At 37.1% G+C, this 22321-nt stretch overlaps 2 protein-coding genes across 3 annotated transcripts in view; both read right to left on the reverse strand.

Moving 5' to 3' along the window:
* LOC127626577 (ras-related protein Rab-26) overlaps positions 1-6540 on the reverse strand; it is a 123369-nt gene extending 116829 nt beyond the window's left edge. The window contains exons 1-2 of the mRNA XM_052102465.1: positions 5748-6540; positions 2894-3004 (exon numbers count right to left, since the gene is read on the reverse strand). Coding sequence (XP_051958425.1) covers positions 2894-3004; positions 5748-5912 — 276 coding nt within the window. The 5' untranslated portion in view covers positions 5913-6540. The remainder of the gene's footprint in view (positions 1-2893; positions 3005-5747) is intronic.
* Positions 6541-11559: 5019 nt separating this feature from the next.
* lmf1 (lipase maturation factor 1) overlaps positions 11560-22321 on the reverse strand; it is a 43090-nt gene continuing 32328 nt past the window's right edge. For both annotated transcript variants that reach the window (XM_052102459.1, XM_052102458.1), the window contains 5 exons: positions 21715-21895; positions 20934-21087; positions 15296-15479; positions 13866-13978; positions 11560-11866 (listed from right to left, as the gene is read on the reverse strand). In XM_052102459.1, coding sequence (XP_051958419.1) covers positions 11692-11866; positions 13866-13978; positions 15296-15479; positions 20934-21087; positions 21715-21895 — 807 coding nt within the window. In that variant the 3' untranslated portion in view covers positions 11560-11691. The remainder of the gene's footprint in view (positions 11867-13865; positions 13979-15295; positions 15480-20933; positions 21088-21714; positions 21896-22321) is intronic.

Here is a 22321-nt window from a genome sequence, read left to right on the forward strand (position 1 = left end):
TGGGACTACTTTTCTAGGCAAATGAACTTGAAATTTTGCTCCATTACAAAGTGCTTTAAAGATACAGCTCCACCACATCCCTTCCTGTTATCCTTACTCGGATATTGTGTGAAAACTACAGTACACCTGCTTTAAATGGTCATTACATGAGTTGAAAGATTGAACACACAGTATATTCCTTCAGTTTAATAAAGATTAATTGACTTTATTATGATCACTTATTATCTGAAATTCTAAGCTGGAAGATGTGTATTGATTACTTGCACTAAAATCAATTTACTCTTAGCTCCAAGGACAACAAAAAAAAAAAGTGAACATAAAATGAACAGCTTCTTTTACTGCACTTATCATTAATCATTCAGCAATCACAATATTACATTACAAGAGTGCTGTCAACACATTTGAAGCCATACAGGACACAGACTTAAATGATTAACTCATTGATCTGTCTTAATAATTGACTAGTTCCTGATTTTATGTAAACTCAGCAAAAAAAAGAAACGTCCCTTTTTCAGGACACTGTATTTTAAAGATAATTTTTACAAAATCCAAATAACTTTACAGATCTTTCTTGTAAAGGGTTTAAACAATGTTTTCCATGCTTGTTCAGTGAACCATAAACAATTAATGCACATGCACCTGTGGAACGGTTAACACACTAACAGCTTACAGACGTTAGGCAATTAAGGTCACAGTTATTAAAACTTAGGACACTGAAGAGACCTTTCTACTGACTCTGAAATACACCAAAAGAAAGATGCCCAGGGTCTGGCATGCTATATGGAGACATGAGGACTGCATGTGTGGCCAGGGCAATAAAATGCAATGTCCGTACTGTGAGAGGCCTAAGACAGTGCTACAGGGAGACAGGAAGGACAGCTGATCATCCTCGCAGTGGCAACAACAACTGCCTGAGTTACACCAGGAATGCACAATCCCTCCATCAGTGCTCAGACTGTCCGTAATAGGCTGAGAGAGGATGGACTGAGGGCTTGTAGGCCTGTTGTAAGGCAGGTCCTTACCAGACGTCACCGGCAACAACATCACCAATGGGCACAAACCCACCTTCGCTGGACCAGACAGGACTGGCAAAAAGTGCTCTTCACTGACTAATCATGGTTTTGTCTCACCAGGGGTAATGGTCAGACTCGCGTTTATCATCGAAGGAATGAGCGTTACACCGAGGCCTGTACTCTGGACCGGGATCGATTTGGAGTTGGAGGGTCCGTCATGGTCTGGGGCGGTGTGTCACAGCATCATCGGACTGAGCTTGTTGTCACTGCACGCAATCTCAACGCTGTGTGTCTATGAGGGAAGATAACCTCCTCCCTCATGTGGTACCCTTCCTGCAGGTTCATCCTGACATGACCCTCCAGCATGAAAATGCCGCCAGCCATCCTGCTCGTTCTGTGCATGATTTCCTGCAAGACAGGAATGTCAGTGTTCTGCCATAGCCAGCGAAGAGCCCGGATCTCAATCCCATTGATCACATCTGGGACCTGTTCTATTGGAGGGTGAGGGCTAGGGCCATTCCACCCCAGAAATGTCCGGGAACTTCCAAGTGCCTTGGTGGAATAGTGGGGTAACATCTCACAGCAAGAACTGGCAAATCTGGTGTTGTCCGTGAGGAGGAGATGCACTGCAGTACTTAATGCAGCTGGTGGCAACACCAGACACTGACTGCTACTTTTTGAGTCCCCCTTTTTTCCATTTCTGTTAGTCACACGTCTGTGACATTTGTTCAGTTTATGTTTTTTTATGTTCATACAAATATTTACAAGTTAAATTTGCTGAAAATGAAAGCAGTTGAAAGTAAGAGGACGTTTCTTTTTTTTGCTGAGTTTATATTCAAATACTCACCATTTAATGCATAATTTCAACTACATGCAAATTCTTTCAATAATATTTAGGTATATCAAAATGCATTGTGATAGATCCCCAATGTCTCCATTCATAGGTAAATTTCTCCCAAAGAGTGTAAATACTATGGCACTTTCAAAACATTGCTCTATTTGTTTGAACGGTACGAAATTACAATTTCTGCCACAATGAATGGTGCAAGATTGGGGCGGAAGTGTGTAGGAAACCTGTTTAAAATCCGTTTGGTATCTTTAAATGTTCAGAATATTTTGCAACATTAATTGACAATGAAAGTACATAGGAGACAGGAAATCATTTGGGGGGAGGGGACAGGCCGGATTCAGACCTGCCTGTCTCCGTATGAGTCTCAAGCACATGGGCTAACCACTAAGCCACGGCTCTGACAAGAATAGCAGCCTTCTAAAGTAGTCCTCAGTTCACCTTTCAAAATAATAAGTCCAGAGTCAGAACACAAAGACACTTTGTGTCCTGTTCTCAAGTTAAGTTCACATAAATGGTAAAGCCAAGAATGGGATTGTGAGGACAAACATGCTGCCCTTGGCTGTATTTAAGTAATGGAATAGCTGAAATGATGCACAGCTTAGGATGCCTAATATCGGCTCACAGCAATCTTTTATCAGTGCATGTGTCATCTATCTTTGATGCTTTTAACAAATGTTCTAAAATATAAAAGCCCTGGGGACCTTCAATACATCATTACGGGTTCTTCTCATTGCAATAAAAATGAAAGACAGAAATGGGGAATTTTATTGCCAGATGTAACCTCTTGTGGCTTTGTTAGTTTGTAGTACAGTAGCTAAGTACTACCCTTCAGTATTCTCAAGGCCAAAGAAAATAAAGCAGCAATGTCTGCCATCATTTTATTTTACAAGCAAATAGATTTTTACTCAATTGAGACCTATTGGACTGACATAATGCAACCAAGTACTACATAGAAATGATAAACAACTACTTTTTCTACAGCAGTTAAAATTGTGCATTAATGCATATAGATTTTGTATTCTCTACTCACCCTGAAGTCTATACCAACTGTTGAGATGAAACTTCCAGCCAGAAATGCTCCATCTTTAAAGCGAACAAGCAGACAGGTTTTCCCAACCCCAGAGTCACCAACCAGCATTACCTGGAAAAAGAGAGAGAGATTATAGATGGAGAAGGGCACATGGTCTATTCCATTATCTATCTTGTCTCCCCTGTCTCTCATTCGTCCTATTAAGAAACAAACATCTCTAAACCTCTCATCTTTCCATCAGTGCACCAAATAAGCTTTGTGTCTTTTCCTCTAGTGCTTAGAAAGACTTTATCAAGGATTAAAGGCAAGAATGCTTGTCATAGTGAAAAGAAGGGGTTTAGTTGTTGAGATGCACCAAAACACTACTTTCGGTTTTAAATTAATGAAGGATCAGGACAAAAGAAGATCAGTTTAGGAAAGGGAAGCACTGCTAGTTGTTATTTTTTTCTCTTTGCACTGTCAAGTTCAGCTCCACTAGAAGAGGTCGGCTGATATGGGTTGATATATAGAGAGGATGGTAGCTGATGGCAGATATAATGGTGATAAATTAAATTATTTAAAGGAATAGGATGTGTAAAAATTGAAATTCTGTCATCATTTACTCACCGTCATGTTGTTTCAAACCCGTATGACATTCTATCTTCCCGAGGAACACAAAATTATATGTTAGTCTGCATGTTAAGAGACTGAGAGCCTCAGTCACCATTCATTGCATCTATTTTTCCACACAATGAAAATTAATGGTGAATGAAAGTTTAATTTTGCCTAACAGCTATGTTTGTGTTCCACGGAAGACAGAATATCATACGAGTTTCAAAGAATTTTAGTTAAATTACTCAAAATAAATAATCTACTACAAATTAATTCTTTAAAATGTAAACAGATTACTTGACTGATTACTTCATCTAAAAATAATCACATTACTAATTATTTTACTTGAAAGTTCCTTTCTAAATCACTTTTCCTAGAAAAGTTTTTGGTTTTCCGCTCAAATTCAAAATGTCTATATTTCCTCATTCATTGTCTCACACCCTTCAGCAGGCTAACAGAAGTACATATGAATTAATATTTTAGATGTATTATACATATTACTTTAGCGCAAGTAATGGACTTAAAAGTAATTACTTTAATTAAAAGTCTGGAACTGTAATCTGATTAAAAGAATTTAAAATGTAATGTATTAAACTACTTTTAACAAAGTAATTAAATTACAGTAACTAATTACTTTGTAATCAGATAAACACAACACTGTGTAAATCATGACAGAATTTTACATGTGTGAACTCTTTCATGAGAGCAAAGTATGCACACAAAAATGCTGAATTTAATTTAAATTAATTTAAACTGACTGTTCTCAGCTCAGGACAATCTGGGCTGTCAGTAAAGGGTTAAACTTTTGATGTACGGAGACATGTGACAAAACAACATGGCACCGAATGGAGCGTGAGTTTGTCTTTGGCAACAAAACTAAAGCACATCTGATAAGAAACCAGAAAAAAAAAAATTTGTTTGAGAAAAAAAAGTCTCTAGTTTCATCCGATTACATTTTTTAAATTTGAGCGATTTATCAGATGACATGGAGTTAGGATGAAAATGCGTTGCATTTTGGACTATTCTGAGACCAGTGCAGACAGACAGCACACTGGAGGTTAAGTCATTCACTAAATATGGAGTGGTAGTGGTCAAATGCACATAACTGGTAAACTGGTAATCAGAAGGTTGCTGGTTCGATCCCCACAGCCACCACCATTGTGTCCTTGAGCAAGGCACTTAACTCCAGGTTGCTCCGGGGGGATTGTTCCTCTAATAAGGGCACTGTAAGTCACTTTGGATAAAAGTGTCTGCCAAATACATAAACGTAAATGTAAATAGGGAGCAAGGGAGCGTCCTATAGCTATTCCTACTGTATGCAGTAAAGTGCATTCACCCCTAAAATCTGACCAAACATTCAGTTTCACGCTGCAGATGATGTTGGGACCACTCAACATGTTTGGCAGACATGGACATTTTTTTTATCAGTATTAGATTTAGAATTTATAATGTAGAATTTTATTTTAAAATGATTGGACAATGATTACTTGTATCAGAATTAATTATGCTAATTTCTGATTGGTAAAATGCTTCAGCACTGGCTATCACTTGTTTGTTTGACAGTACAAAGAGAGAACATTGAGATTTTGTTGCCAAAGAAGAAGAAAAAAACATTATAACAAAAGTAAAATCGAGTCAAATAATTTTATGTGTCTAGTTTTTTATTTGTGCTTTCCCCAATACAAATCCTTCCAAAGCAGCTTTACAGAAAATCAGCTGTAACATAAAACATGAATAACAAACACTCTTGGAAACATTATAAACAATCTGATGAGAAAAATCTGACTTTCTATAGCTTGATATTATTTAACATTTCACAACCTGTCCCGCTGTCCACATATGTAGACATCAATTATTAGGAAAACTTTTTGCTCTAGATCATTTTTTTATGTTTATTATGTGCTAGTAGTCACCAATAAAAAGGGAAATGGAAAATGCACACAGCAGTCACGCTCGGGTCTCAGGAGGTTATCTTTATTGACCCAGCTGTTCAGTTAAAGGCTACGCTTAGCTTGAGACAAACGGCGCGCGTAATACTCGTCCATATGGGACAGCGGGATAATATTTCATTGTTTAAAATGATTGCCACAGCATAAATATAGGATAAACCTTTATATGCATTCTGAAGCTGCACATTTAAAAAAAAAATAAAGAGTACAATTATATAACTTAGTATGATGCGCTCATGCTGTCCCAGTTAGTAAAATATTGGTATGTTTAATGCATAAGCATGCCGGGTTGGTTACTGAAAAGATGTGCGTACCTTGAAGGCGATGTCGTAGAATTCCCCGCTGTTGCTGAGAGAGGGTCGGCTGGGATAGACCACTCCGTTGGACTGGGTCAGGACTTTCTTTCCTTTCTCGCTGCTAGGAGATGAGTTCGGTGTATTTGAACTGCCTTTTCCTTTGGCCGCTTTTTTCCTCGACATTGTTTTAATTCCCCGTTTGAACGTGCGACGCGTAAACGTAATTTATAAAGAGCGTAATGCGCTAAACACTATGGCAATTTCAGCTCACTTCTCCCTATTATTGTGTTTTAGCAAGCGTGAATTAACTTTTTACCAATAAGCTTGCACATGACTTCGGGTTTCCGACAAATAAAACGAGCGAGCGTTGCACCTAGCCTACTACACTGTGCCTCGCGATGTCCGTCTGTTTAATGCAGTGACTGACTCGATAATTTGTTGCTGCTGCTGTTGTTGTTGTTTTTAGAAAAGAAAAAACTCTCTAAAGACTGGCTCCTAAATACACCTTTGTCCGTCAGTATGAAAGGGAAAATTCAGTGTTTCGCTCACTCCTCTTCGCAGTCTAGTAGTGCACGCGCGAAAGGCGCGTTGTCAACGATGAGTGGAAATGCTGGCCACGCGCAAACGGAGCACATCTCTTCACGGCATCCTAGCAGCGCGCGAACGCTCAGTCTTCACTTGTTGCAATACAAGCCATCTTAAAGGCGCAGTGTCTTGTTTTGAAAGTGGGATTAAGATCAGGATTAGTCGTTTTACGGTGTTTTTGTCAAGACAACATACTGTAAACGCAAGACTCAAATTTTATACTCCACCCCGCCATTAAATATATACAGAGCCTCTAACCTAACATTTGCCCTGTGTGTGGAAGTGACACCCCGTTTTGGAGTTGGCACAGCCTCTTTTTGGAGTAACCCCGCCCATTGTTGGGGTAACTCCGCCCTCTTTTGGAGATTCCGCAACCATTTGGAGATCTCCGACCTGCAATTATACCTACTTGAAAAGTTTATAGACAATATTTGTACAAAATGGTCTGAAAATAGTGAAGTGTTTCACAGTACGCAATATCCAATATGTTATTTATTTGTTAAGTAATTGGCAGTAAACAGCCTATAATACATGCTAGTATTTGTATTAGGTTCTGATTACATGAGCTGTGTCCAAAATGACGCACTATACACTATGCACTTACAATATACACTATGCACATAGCAATGTAGTGTATGAATTTCTAAAGTGTAGTATCGTTCCAAATGGAACACTTAACGATTTTTTAATACACAGAAGCATTCGCTGTTTAAGAACTGACGGATGTTTCAAACGCATGCAATGTGTTGCCGCTAGCTTTAGCATGTTAGCCAACATCAGTTGAACACATGTATCTCAAACAACGTACACATTCACACAGCGTGAAGCATTCAACTTACATTTGCTAGGTTCTGTTTTCACTGAAGTATCACTAGTTACTACATTCTCCATTATTTACAATTGTTTTGTCAGACCCGCATTGTAGCCAGGTAACTCTGCCCCTTTCGCCCCAAGCCGCGAGCACTGAGTGCATGAATTGTCCAACGTTTACACTCCGTTTTGATGGTTGAAGAAATGTATTATTCGGATACTCATAGCATACTACTCGTACTACAGTACTTACACTACAAAATGACGTGGAATAGTGTAGAAGTGTGTGATTTGGGACGCACCTCAAGTCTACAGACATTTACAGGAATTTCTTTTGTGTTTTCTGTACAGTCGTGGACCGACTGCTGAGCAAGTGTTTGAATTAAAAACAAAATTAACTATCATTGGTCATTTTTTCATATTGGTCAGAGAAATCTATCATGTTTACGTGGGCAGTTCTTGGCCAGAAAATGCTGTAAAGTGGATCAGATTTTATTATTTTAGTCTAGCTACACAAGATTGGGGTACATATGAGTCATGTACAGAGTGTGCGTAAATGTAAGACCAGTGTTTCATTTTTATCCCATATTGTTACATAAGCTCCAGTACATGTATAGCTACGGGTGACTCATATCGATGAGAACCTGTCTAAAGAAAGCTCAAATTTGTCTTAATCTTAACAAGAACGTATATGAAATTATTCCACAGGAGAAAAAAACAATATGATATGCATACAACAGCAAGTATGTACACATTATGTGCAGCCTTAAGATTTCATCCTAACCATCTGGTACTGTCAAGTATTGCACTAAATGACTATCCCATAAAGGTCATTTATAGCCTACACCTGTCACTTGAATCTGTTGCTATAGTTACATTCTAATTGATGTCTTCCTTTCTCAGGCTCAGTCTAACATGCATATCAAACTTAACCTAACCTCAAACAGGCAATGAGATCTGTACTTTATGAAGACACACTGTCACTTCCCAATGTAATTACTTGTCTTAAGCATTTCCTTTGCAAATAAAGTATCTGTCCAATGGCTATAACGGCTCAACTGAAATGAGCATGGATAATTAACAGAAACAGATGCTCAAAGTCTGTAAATGCTCAGTTTAGAGCAGGCAGGGCTACATTGATTGCTCTGTCTTACATCTGTGGATACAGCTTGCCAACTCTGGGTCAATGAACAGAAGTTTCTTATTATTGTAGATTTTAGATCTCCTGCAGAATTTAGATACAGAAGGAATGCAGCCCAATTCAAGAGGCTAGTTTTAACAAATCATTTACTTACATCATGGTGTTCCAATATTTTTCCTCCATGGATCACAAATGGATAAAGGTATATTGAAAGCCTCAGTCACCATTCACTTTCAATGTATAAAAAAAGATGCAATAAAACTGAATGGTAACCGAGACAGACATTCTCCGTAACTTCTCCTTTTGTGAACCATGGTAGAAAGTCAAATGGGTTTGGAGTGGGGGGGCCTGGGTAGCTCAGCGAGTAAAGACGCTGACTTCCACACCTGGAGTCACGAGTTCGAATCCAGGGTGTGCTGAGTTACTCCAGCCAGGACTCCTAAGCAACCAAATTGGCCAGGTTGATAGGGAGGGTACAGTCGCATGGGATAACCTCCTCGCGGTCGCTATATTGTGGTTGTCACTCTCGGTGGGGCCTCCTGTCTCAGACATGGAGGCAACTATTTAAGCAACTGGGACTCATCCTCCACCACCCAGATTGAGGTGAGTCACTACACCAACATGAGGACCTAGAGCACATTGGGAACTGGGCATTCCAAATTGGGGAGAAAAGAGGAGAAAGAAAAGACTAGAGAGCAGTTGTTCTCCCATGTCTTAAACATATCTGGCCACATGGGTACTTTAGCACTCTCACAGTACTTTCAAGTCCTTTAAAAAATATTTGGATTTTACAGAGCTAAAAGAGTGTTTTATATTTCTGCACATTTGTGTAATCCAAATGGAAAAATGGATAGGAACAGGAATTAATGCATTTGAAATACACAGTCTTTGGAAAGGCTACAGAACAGTACAGCAAGAACTGCCTTCTTCTCAACATTGACATAAAAACTGTCAACAGACTTCAATTTATGTTTCCATACACTGTGTACTGTATGTACTGTCTATTTTAGGTTTGCTATTTTTACACTGCTTATTCATCATCACACTTTTCATTAACATATATTATGTTATTCTTATTCTTTTTAATGTTTATTTTATGCATTACACTACAATATTCAATGAAACACGGCATTGATTTAAAAAAAAGACAATCTGTATACTACTTTATGCTACATATATTAGGCATTAAGTACTAAAGTTAAGTACATAAAGTTTAAGTATACCTATATGTACCTGTACATTTATTTAAAAATAATGGCAGGTTTCCCAAACACTTCTAACATCTTCCACTGGTCTGAGAAACATAGTCCCATTTCAAATTCACACCATTAGTTGAGCCAATGTCACTATGAGTAATGTTTTGGTAGAGCCACAGTGTTAACACCTTTCTGGGGCATCAACCAATCTAACGAATAACTGTTATAGTGGCAAAAAAAAGTATGTGAACCCTTTGGAATTAGCTGGTTTTCTGCATTAATTGGTCATAAAATATGATCTCATCTTCATCAAAGTCACAAGTATAGACAAACAACAATGTGCTTAAGCTAACAACACACAAACAATTATAATCTTTCAAGTCTTTATTTAACCATTCCAATAAACATTCACAGTGATGTGGGAAAAAGTAAGTGAACCCTTGGATTTAATAACAGATCGATCCTCATTTGGCAACAATAACCTCAACAAGCACTTCCGGTGGCTGTAGAGGCCTGCACTTTTGGACCATTCTTCCTTGTTTCAGCTCAGCCATATTTTTAGGAGGTCTGGTGTGAACGGCTCTGACTGGGACACTCCAAAAGATGGATTTTCTTTTTTTGGAGCCATTCTGTAATGGATTTATTTCAGTGTTTAGAGTCATTGTCCTGCTGCATCACCCAACTTCTACTGAGCCTCTACTGGCGCACAGCCACCCTGGCATTATCCCTTAGGATATCTTGATAAACTTGGGAATTAATTTTTCCCTCGATGAAGGGCCCCGAAGCAGCCCCAAACCATGATGCTCCCTTCACTGTACTTCTCCATTGGGATGACGGTTTCATTTCATGTTGTTATATGGTGCCCTTTTTACCACATACATAGTGCTGCAGGTTCTTCCCAAACAATTCAACCTTAATTTCATCAGTTCACAACACATTTTACCAGTAGTGTTGTGAAGTGTCAATGTGATCTTTGGCAGTGAACAGAGATGTTAACCAGCTCCAATGATTCCTTCTAGTCTTTAGCTGTCACTCTTTTTTACCTCATTAGTCATTCTGCTGTGTGCCCTTTGAGTCATCTTGGCTGGACGGCCACTTCTAGGGAGAGTGTCAACTGTCAACTGTGGACAAATAATTATCTAAGCTCTTCGAAATAACTTTGTAACCCATTCCAGCTTTATGCAAAGCAACAATCTTCTGAGATCTCTTTTTTGCAAGGCATAGTCCACATCAGCAGATGCTTCTTGTGATTATCAAACTCAAAATATTTGAGTCCTTTTTATAAGTCAAAGTAGCTCTAACCCATACCTCCAATCTTGTTTCATTAAACAGATGCCAGGTTTGCCAACTCCTGACTGTAGCTTTTGTTGATGTTATTAGCCTAGGGGTTCACTTACTTTGTCAATGGCACTGTGAATGTTTAATGGGATATGTTCAATAAAGACATGAAAGATTATACTTGTTTGTAAGTTGTTAGCTTTAACACATTTGTTTGTCTATACTTGTGACTAATGAAGATGAGATCACATTTTATGACCAATTAATGCAGAAAACCAGCTAATTCAAAAGGGTTCACATACTTTTCCTTGACGCCGTTACTATGTATCTCTGCATATTCAGCTGGGAGATGAGAAAGCATTTTAACATTCTATAACCCAGGGATACTTAATGCTACAAAAAGGCATGCTCTCTGAAAGAAAAGAAAAAAGAACAGCCATTGTTAATAGTTTTATTCAGATGGAATGAATGTTGAAATTATTTTTGGAAAACCAATCATTCATTGACTGAGTGTGTATCTTACAGATGGATAATCAGAAATAATTGGTATCTTACATCAAAATGAAAGAAAATAAAAAGCCTACCAGCTTTGATCTTCAAATTTAACAAAAACAACCTTGCTTATGAATTGGGCATTCTTCATTTTCATGGTTAATGGTACGTTGATGATTTCAGTGAGCTTGTAATGCTTGAGTGTATTCAACATCATATGTATACAAGAAATGGGCCATATTTGTTCACAGGCTTAAAAGAGCCCTCGACTGACAACAACACTTCTTCTCAGATAGTGGTGAAACACAAAAGAGTTGCCTTTAGAAATTACTTATATAACATATCCTCTTTGGCACAGTTTTGACAAGACCAATCAAGTATACTTCAGTGTATGGACACAAGGAATATAAAAAGAAGGCATATCCAAGATGTCCTGAACCCTTCAGTTTTGTGGGATGACTTAATAGCTGTCTGGAAGAGGCCAGTTCCTGGACTGAAAGTACCTGCTGAGGCCCTCCAGGTTGACAGGGGGGAAGTAAGGTCCGATTCGCTTCCTGACCCACCATTTCCCCTGGGTGGCACTGGTACTGCCTGGGCGAGTGAATTTATATCGGAAATGTTCCCCTCGTATCCACCTGAAATAAAAATGTTTTTTTTTTTTAAATCACATCCGCATAGTGCCTTCAGCTCATACACATTTCTTAATATGTGTTTTAGCTCATTAACTTATGAAGAAACATGAGGTAACTTGGCAAAATGGGTTTTTTACATTCCAAGGAACTTTTGTTAACTTGATGGTTAAAACCACTGTATAAAAACATTTACAAATTATTGTATGTTTGTGCAGTTATCCTCGCACATTGCATTCTGACTGATCACAGCAGTTTAACTGTTTAAAAGTGCCACAGGAGGGAGCTAAATACTTGGATAATATGGCCTTATGTATATATATGAAATAAAGAATAAAGTTTGCCATACAGTAAAATGTTTGAAAATGTAACTAAAAATAGACTGAAATAGGAATGTGATTGCCCTTGTCTAAGAAATCACAACCTTACTGTTCCAAAAGGAACATTAAAACCCAACAACAAATCAAAGAAGTAAAAGGTTTAATCAGTGATTTTTGGAAAACATGCTAACCCATTAAAATGTCCATTAATGGTAAAAGTGTGTACAATTATGCATTGATATCAATTTACAATAAAGTAAAAAAAAAATTTGAACATAATTTACATACCAAACAAACATATTTCTGACAGCTGTGGTTAATACAGTGGTAAGTTACCACAGTTTCATTGTAACAGTTACTTATTATTTTATCAGAAAATACTATATGGTTACCATGGTAAATATTTGCAAGGGAAGACACAGATGAGCACGTATTATTTTTATTTAGGTATACTAATGTGTTTTTACCATAAGGTAAACATCACTACAGATGGACAGGTTAGATTTCTTCTTCAAAAAAAAAGTCCACATAACCATGTCAATTGTTTTAATTAAAGGGGTAGTTCACCCAAAAATGAAAATGCTCTCATCCTTTACTCACCCTCATGCCATCCCAGATGTGTAAGACTTACGTTTTTCTGCTGAATACAAATATTTTTTGAAGAATATCACAGCTCGGTAGGTCCATACAATGCAAGTGAATGGTGATCAGGCCTTTGAAACTCAATTACACTACCTTTAGCGGCATCTATTCAAGCAATCTGCGCATGCGTCAATCACTAGGAAGTGTAATCGAGCTTAAAATCATGATCAAGCCTAGAGATTGTAATGACAAGATGTACAGTGAAAATTAAGTTCTCACCCAAAACCAATTAGATCGCTTTTGAATTATGGATTACTTTTATGGTGCCTTTATGTGCTTTTTGGAGTTGGAAAGGTCTGGTCACCATTCACTTGCATTGTGTGGATGTACAGAGCTGAAATATTATTCTACAAATCTTTGTGTTCTGCAGAAAAAAGTCATACACATCTGAGATGGCATGAGGGTGAGTTTTTGTTTGAACTGTCCCTTTAAAAGAAAAGGCAATTTAACCATTGATGGACAGCATTTTGTAGCCGTTCCTAAAAATGATAATATCAATAACAGGTCACATTTTATTATAAGTGTCTGCATTACTGTGTATTTACATAGGTAATTAATAAGTAATACTTGTAAACACTACATGTAATTACTGTGTACTTAGTTTGTAGAGCTGCTTGTACTTACATATTGTTATTACTATAGTAATTCATAATAGTAAAATGTAATTTATGCAAAATGGACACAGCACAAAAAAAAATATTCCCAATTTGTTTTTAATGATAATAATACATTTGTATTTAATAATATATCATAAATTATATAATAATATAATTGTTATTATTGCTCCAAGGAATAATAAAATGCTAGAAATTAAAATGTCAATAGTTTTCTTTCTGGGTGTATCCATTATAAGCTTAAGACCTGTAATATTAATGTATTAGATGATAGAAGCAATCATAATACGTGTACTGGCTGTTTTCAGTGCTGTATTTGATAGTTTGTATTACACTTAAATTTAGACAATAAGCAGACGCTTTTATCCAGTGAAGCAAACAATAAGGAACATAGCAAGCAATTGTTATTCTGGCTGTATTGAGTTTTACCTGGGTTGCTCTCTGCCCTGAAATGGGTTGTGTCCCATTAGAGAAAGAACAGTGGAGTCATTTGCCAACAGTCTGCCTGCTATGTGAATAACCCACTCATTCTGTTCATATGTCTGAAAGAGAGACAGAGAAATCAAAAACATATCACAGCTCTAGAGCCGTCAACATCCTCATCCACACTTTAGTGCACACTTTATGGTCTGGTAGCACACAGACATCTGAGATTTCCACAGCACTACTCCACATTACTTTCAGAAGTTTTCATTTCTGCACAGGTGCAAGAGCAGCAGGGGCATATGCAAGAGATGGGGGCACTGAGGCAGATTGAAGAGCTATTTGGAGTTCTGCTGTCCAAAGTAACCGAAGGAGGGATTTTGTCTGAGATCATTTTTTCCCATTATATTTTGCAATGCATCTGTGCAGAGGTCAGAAATGAAGTCATAGAAACGGTGATATGCACAAAGGCTCAAACATGCACATTTCTACATCACAGATGTTTAGATTCCCAGCAGCAATGCAGTTTAAGTTACTGGTATAACAAGAAACCTTTATTAGTTCTATATGAAAGCTGTTCAGAAGATTTATGGTCCAATTTGTCTGTGCAACTGAATTATTATTTCTGTGTGTGTGTGTGTGTTACATAAGCATTATAAATAATGTTTTTACATCTCTCTGCACCCTTTCTATTGACTAGGCTTTTTTGTGCTGCAGTGTAATTTATCTCCTTGTGAAGAATTCATTAATAGAACGTTTTGCACTGACTACACATGTCTCTGATTTAAAGAGATAGTTCAACCAAAAATTTAAATTCTCTCATCAATTAGTCACCCTCGTGCCATCCCAGATGTGTATGACTTTCTTTCTTCTGCTGAACACAAACAAAGATTTTTAGAAGAAGATTTCAGCTCTGTAGGTCCACACATTGCAAGTGAATGGTGACCAAAACTTTTAAGCTCCAAAACGCACATAAAGTCAGCATAAACATAATCCATCAGATTCCAGTGGTTTAATCCATGTCTTCTGAAATGATCCAGTTGGTTTAGGGTGAGAACAGACTAATATATAACCTTTTCACTGTACATTTTGAGAGCAGTCTCCTTGGCGATCATGATTTCAAGCTCGATTACACTACCTATAGCGCCATCTTTATGCTGCCTTTATCTGCTTTTTGGAACTTCAAAAGGTCTGGTCACCATTCACTTGCATTGTATGGACCTACAGATCTGTAATATTCTTCTAAAAATCATCTATTTCAGTGATATCTGTCAGGTAGTAGGGACATGTTGTGCATGGTATTCCAATAATTATAGCGCCTTTAACATAAATCAGACAGAACCCATTTTTGTTAAAAGCGTCAGAGTTTAAGCCCAAAATCTAAAAGCGTCTGAGTATTGCAGTAGCATTATGATGTCACAGACTTCCTGCTTCACCTGGAAGGCAGCAAACCACATAAGCCAGTCCAGCCTGTAGTGGAATGGGGAGATGAGGCAAGGTCTTCTGTTCAGAGCTCCAGGTTTACACAGGAACTCATACTCCTCCCATATCACCCCCTCTTCAGTGTGGTTTACACTCAGTGTGCCCTGAAACACCACCTCTGTCCGCTCCTTAGTGATACTGCACAACGAGAGAGATACAGAGCAGAGTATGAGAGTGAAGTTGAGCAACCACGATTTGCCTATTAGTCTGATCCAGCTCTACTCTGTGTTTAGCATTTCTCCCTCAGAGATCGCTCCATAGTGAAATTTGCAAGTAATTACCACTCCAATGTAAACATCTTTCAGTATGTTTTTTAAATCATCAGCATGTTTTTGTTTTTAATGTAATTACATTTTTTTATTGATTCATATATACACAACAAAGAAAAACCCCACACATATACAACGAATCAACAATTCACATTCAAACACCACTAATACCCCTCCCCATTCACCAACCCCCGACCCCCAACGTACACCCCTGTGGTCCCACATAACAACACACACACACACACACACACACACACACACAAAAGAAGAAGGAAAAAGAAAAGAAACATACATAATTAAACTAAACTACACTCTCCACATCCCCTCTCAGAGAGTCCCCAAAACACCAAATAATTGCCCCATTTCCTACCAAATTATTCCCAAAACCCCAGCCTTCTACTTGCCACCTCCTCGAAAGCAGCCACCATCCCCATTTCCACACACCACTTTGAAAATGAGGGCCCTCCATCCGACTTCCATCCCCTTAAAATAATTTGCCTGCCAATCATGAGACTGGTCAGAACTAGTGTTGTCAAAAATACCGGTACTCCGGTACCAAGTCGGTGCTGAAACAAAAAAAAAGTACGATACCAGAATTTCTGAAGGTACCGGAGTACCAAGTACCGGTACCCATGCAGAGTCGGGAACTTTTGAACTCTCACAACAAGCAAAAGATGGCGACAAGCAAAGCTGCTGCGGAGTCTCAACTTAATCTTGTCGAAAAGAAAAGTTGTATTTGAGGCTGATGAAAAGGGAAACATCATAGATCAGCAAAAGCCTGTTTGTAAACGGTGCTTTCACAATTTTCTGAGGAAAGGAGGAAACACATCAAACTTAATAAAGCACCCGAAAGACAGACACCCGGATTTATTCAAGCAAATAAAGCAGGCGAGTTTAAAAGCATATTATAATTTGCATTAGGGCTGAAACGATTAGTCGACATTATCGACAATGTCGAAAATAAAAAAAATGACAAGAACATTTTTCATTGTCGAATAGTCATTTGATCTCATTTAACGTAACATCAAATCATATTAAACTAATGACGCGTGAGAGCAGCAGTTCACGCCTGACGGAGAAGAAGAATAATTACAGTCCAGATGCACTCTAATCTTTCACAGCTTCTTCTTATGTAGATCCCAAAGTATTAGGGTAAATTCAGAAGCATTCTCATTGTGGAATAAGCGGAGCCGGAGCTCTATAAAGGAAACATCCCCGCGTTACAAATGCAGTTATATTTAATGTGTTATAGCTTTATTAAAGTTCAAATAATACAGAAGCAGGTCATGTTAATAACTTTAAACTCAGAAACTGGCATTTCTCTGTGTGGTCGGTGCCTCTTCTATGAGTTGCGCGAATGTCCCGATCTAAGGGGGAGAGATTGAAACTGCACCCGGCTGAGAGAGACTCTGCCACGGGGATGCTCCTCCCTCGAGCTCACACACTTAATGCAGCTCATAATATCAATATATATATATATATATATGTCCATTTGCATTTCTTATTGTGAAGAAAAATAGCAATATGCAGCTTTTTTAATAAGAGAGCACTTCTTTGCACATTAGTTTGGAAATAGTTTTTATTCATTCTATTGTATGCTTGTTTATTTAGGTTTTTTTTTAGTACTTGGTAAAAACTTTAAGTAAAAGTTGCAAAAGTTGAAGCAAATCTTATATAAGTGTTCAAAAATACTTTAAGCATACATTGTTCAGTTTTGTTACAATTAAAAAATTATATATTTAAGTTAAAGTGTTGCTCAATGGCATGTTTTTGTTCTTAGTTCTTCTGCTAATGTTTTGTTAACTTTGTTAATAAAAGAGTGTTGTGACAACACTAGTCAGAACCCAATTTATTTTATGATTATCCTCCAAATTTATGACCGCCCCATCACCCAAAATATAGATTCTCGAACAAAGTAACATTTGAGTGCAAAAAACATCACATATTAGGGCTGCACGATATATCGTTCCAGCATCGACATCGCGATGTGCGCATCTGTAATAGTCACATCACAGAACGTGCGATGTAGTAAGATAAACCAATAGTCTACAATATTTATTTTCCAATAGGAAAAGTAGCATTATATCTGTCTGACATTACGTAATTTACTCAGATTTATGGGTTCATAGGTATACAGAGTTTATTATATCTTTTTTTTAAATGTTCATTGCTGCACGTTGTTGACATGCAGGCTCTGCTTGCGCTTGATGAAATGATGAGCGAGGAACAGGCAAAAAGAAATGGAGTTTTTGGTTGCAAAATGAAATGCATTGTCAGTTATATGGAAATATTTTGCCTACAATCAGGACGATGTTGACCAAAAACAGGCACTTTGTGGAGAGTGTCTTGCAATTGTTGCCACAACACGAGGAAACACGACCAGTTTGTTTAATCATTTAAGTCAGCACCACAAATCTTTGTATGTCGAGTTCAAAGCCAGATCTAAATGCCATCCAAAGCAAAAAACTATTTCAGATGCCTTTGCCAGTGTTACAGCATACAAGAAAGGTTCCAAACGGCAGAGAAAAATGTCAGATTCAGTAACATTTCACCTTGCGAAAGATATGGTACCAACTAACACGTTTACCAAAGAGGGTTTTAAAAACATGATCCGTTCACTTGACAAGCGGTATGTAATACAATCATGCAACTAAGTTATTTCTTTTATAAACATTTTATTTTATGTTGTATTTTTGTAAACCACTCAGGTTTGGTGTATAGCTGAACCCCCAAAGGGTTTAAATTAAAAGATATTTATTGTTTACATTTCTTAAAAAAATTAAAATAAATAAATTTGCAATGTAATAAAAATTTGAATGACTTATTTTGTCATTCACATTAATGCCCTATTGTGATAATGAAACTTCCTTAGTGTAATGCTCTGTTTTAACCTGGTTGGAGTACAGAGATAAAGCCTCCTTTAATCTCCTGAATCCCATCTAGACACCACACTTCATTCACAAATGAGCCCCTTTATTTTAGGGTAAGCAACATGTATTATTAATATCATAACATGTTAGATCATTGACTTTAGGGTGAATTGATAGAGGAGTATTACATGAATACAATGGAACCATGGTGAATTAAACAGTGTATTAATTATTATAATAAAATAAACTACCCAAAATAAGTCAAAAAGTAAAAAGTCATTTTCATTTTCTTTTTTAATTAAAATTTTCCATGAAGACGCAGTTCCCTACAAAATCACCCCAATCATTCTAGAATAATTAATTCTCCTAAAATAGAGCTATTCAAGTCATCTGGCGAAGTTATCCTGTTTTTTTTTCATATCGCAATATATATTGCAGAAAAACAAAATGTCCGTTTTTTCCAATATCGTGCAGCCCTATCACACACACAACTCTGGACTTTCAACCAATAATCTTGGATCTTAACACACCCCCTAAAAACATGGGTTGTGTCTCCATCTTCTGATTGGTATCACCAGCAGGTGGGTGTGACTTTAAGACCAAGCCTATACAATCTAGAGTGGGTCCAATAGAATCGATGTAAAATCTTAAATTGCATAAGGCAATTAAGACTTGCATCTATAGATGTAGACTTGATGTTTTTTTTATAATCCTAGCCCACACTACCTCCCCCAACACCAAGTTTAAATCTTTCTCCCATAATCTCTTGAGAGAAGTTGAAGCTCCGTCCCCCAGACTCTGAAACAGGGAGTAATACTCGGATGCCTCATGACCTTTTCTAAAAGCAGTAATCACCACTCCCTGTGTATCTGCCGCTTTAGGGGGGTGTATGCTACTCCCATAAATAGTACAGAGCATGAGATGTTTTAAGTGAAATCACATTTGCACGTTTCTGTACATTTGCATATGATAAATGAGTACAATGATATAACAGCATATTCGACAGTTTAAATTTATACTACACATCTGAAAGGAGAGAGTGACATACAACCCACCTTTCCATTTTATTTCCACGTGACAGGTACATTAAATTTGTTTTTCTAGACACGTCTATTTAAATTCCCCACACTCCCATCGCATTCATCCGTCATCAATTTTAACTAAACATTTTGTATTTTTGATCACTATTTTTCCAATCAAATTTCACAAATCAATTTATTTTCTACTGACATATAGTCTGTTAAAGGGATAGTTCACCCAAAAATTTATATTTTGTCATCATTCTGCCTAATGTCGTTCTATGCCCCAATTACTTTTCTTGAGCTAAACACAAAAGGATTTATCTAGCAAGTCCATAATAACCTACTGTTTTTCCATACAATGGAAAATAATAGTGACCACTTTTGATTTCAAAGCTGGATAAAAAAAATAATTGTCCAATCCCTATTCCTAATTTTCTGCATAACCATTTTAAAAATATTTATCATTGTCTTCCAACTTGGGTAAAATAGTGTTTGTTTTTCATGACCCTTTAAAGGGATAGTTCACCCAAAATTACAAAATCTCTCATCATTTACTCACCCTCATGCCATCCCAGATGTGTATGACTTTCTTTCTTCTACTGAACACAAATTAAGATTTTTAGAAGAATAAATAAGAATAATCTCCACTTTCAGTTTCACATCTGAAATAGAAAGTGGAGATTTATGGTAAAACATTATTTAAATATTGATCTGTTTCTCACCCACAACTATTATATCGCTTCAGAAGACATGTATTAAACCACTGGAGTAACATTTATGTGCTTTTTGGACCTTCAGATTTCTGGTCACCATTCACTTGCATTGAAAGGACCAACAGAGCTGAAATATTCTTCTAAAAACCTTTGCTTGTGTTCAGCAGAAGAAAGTCATAGACGTCTGGCATGGTAGATGTAGATGATGAGAACATTTTAATTTTATCCCCATCCTTATTTAATAACTATCCCTTTAAGTTCCTTTTGTTTTACTGGGTGACTGACAAATGGCAAGTGGCTGTTTGATGAGTGTTAACTTAATACATATGGTACATTTAATCCAATCCAATGTAATCCAATCCAAATTATCAGATTACATGACCTAAAGACTGTAATCTAAAAAGATGATGTTGTAATTAGTCCTAGATAACATTTCAGAAGTAATCTATCCAACACTGATACTAGATTTTGTAAGTCATACAGGGTTGGAAAAACTTGAGGGTGAGTAAATGATGACAGAATTTTCATTTTTACTGTATTTAACACATTGTGAATTCTTGCTGACAGGCAATTGCATTATGGGCCATTCTGTGTTATGCTCAGAAAACACTGACGCTTTAAAAAGGTTCTGCCATCTTGAGGTTATTGATGAGGTTTATAGAGCACATTTACAACTTTATAAACCACTGTGAAGCTCAGACAGAGATGGATGGGGTACCTGCCAAAGGCTCCGTATGTGTTGACTATCCGCAGGGGATCAAACGAGGTGTTCATCACCTGTCTGGAACTCAGCAGGTTCATCACCACTGGGACGCTCAGATATGCTATCAAAACCCCCAAAGACACATTCACCACACGCCTTATCAGCACACCTGAAACACAAGGAGACAAAGAGAGATACTGACAGGGCAAAACAGGAAGAGGAATTGAGAAAGAGATATCAATTGGGAAAAAAATTTGCGAAGGAAAGCATGCTACATGTAATAACTGAGCACTGAACAAAAGCAAACATGAAAACATTGGAAGATTTTCCAATGTTCAATATGTGCGTGAGACAGTTGTAGAGGTGATGTCAGCAAGAGAATAACGTGTACTGTGAAAAATGGACACATGACAAACTCTGTCAACTGTAGGCTTGTTCAATTATATGAGAATAAATCAAATAATATACAAGTTCTTAAGCCATTTTTTGTATTGTCTACTCTAATCAATGCTTTATTCATCTGCCACAATAATACTATTTATTTTAAACTGAATTTCAATCTGTATTATATATTTATTATAGGCTATTTATAAATATTTGAATTATTATGCATTATTTATATGAATTAACTTTATATGGGGCCTTTCTCAGTAAATAATGATGTATGCGATTAATTAATCGGCATGACATGTAATTAATTTGATTAATTCAAATTTTTCATTGATTGACAGCCCTAATAAAAAGTCATTCTAAAGAATGAGGAGTGTCCAAACATTTGACTAGTGTAGATACACACCTTTATTGGGCTGTGGATTGTGGCCTGCAGCCTTCTCTGTCTGTATCTTCAGTAAAGTCTGTCTGGCTCCTCCGGAGTGGCGGAACAGAAAAGCTAGAGCAGCATCATCAAAACAGGCCAGATTGGGCACAATAGTCAACCAGTTTAGAAAACTCAGATTCCCACTTATGACCAGAACGACCTGTGAACATATAGAAACACATTTAAAGTGAGACTTTAGGGTTACATTAAACATCTCAAGTATATAATAACATATATACAAACAATTTATATATTTAAATATCTATGTTGATCATTAGTAGTCAGACGGTTGTTAAGGCTTTGTTCATAATTCACATAAATCTGATTAGTTTTTTAAATCCAATGCTTAGGATTGACTGTCTGCAATATAATTTTGTAAGTAGTGATATCTGATCTATATGTTCAGACACTGAAGAAAATATATGGTATATCTACATCAGTTGCCACAGTAATGACAAATTATTATGAAAAATAGGAAAACAAAAATGGAAATTCTGCCTCTGCATACATTATGTACAGTACATTATGACATCCCGCTGCAGTGCTGAACTCATAAGGTGCATCAGACAAGAAAAGCATCAGCGGT

This window comes from Xyrauchen texanus, chromosome 33 (assembly GCF_025860055.1).
Source record: "Xyrauchen texanus isolate HMW12.3.18 chromosome 33, RBS_HiC_50CHRs, whole genome shotgun sequence".
Classification (NCBI taxonomy): domain Eukaryota; kingdom Metazoa; phylum Chordata; class Actinopteri; order Cypriniformes; family Catostomidae; genus Xyrauchen; species Xyrauchen texanus.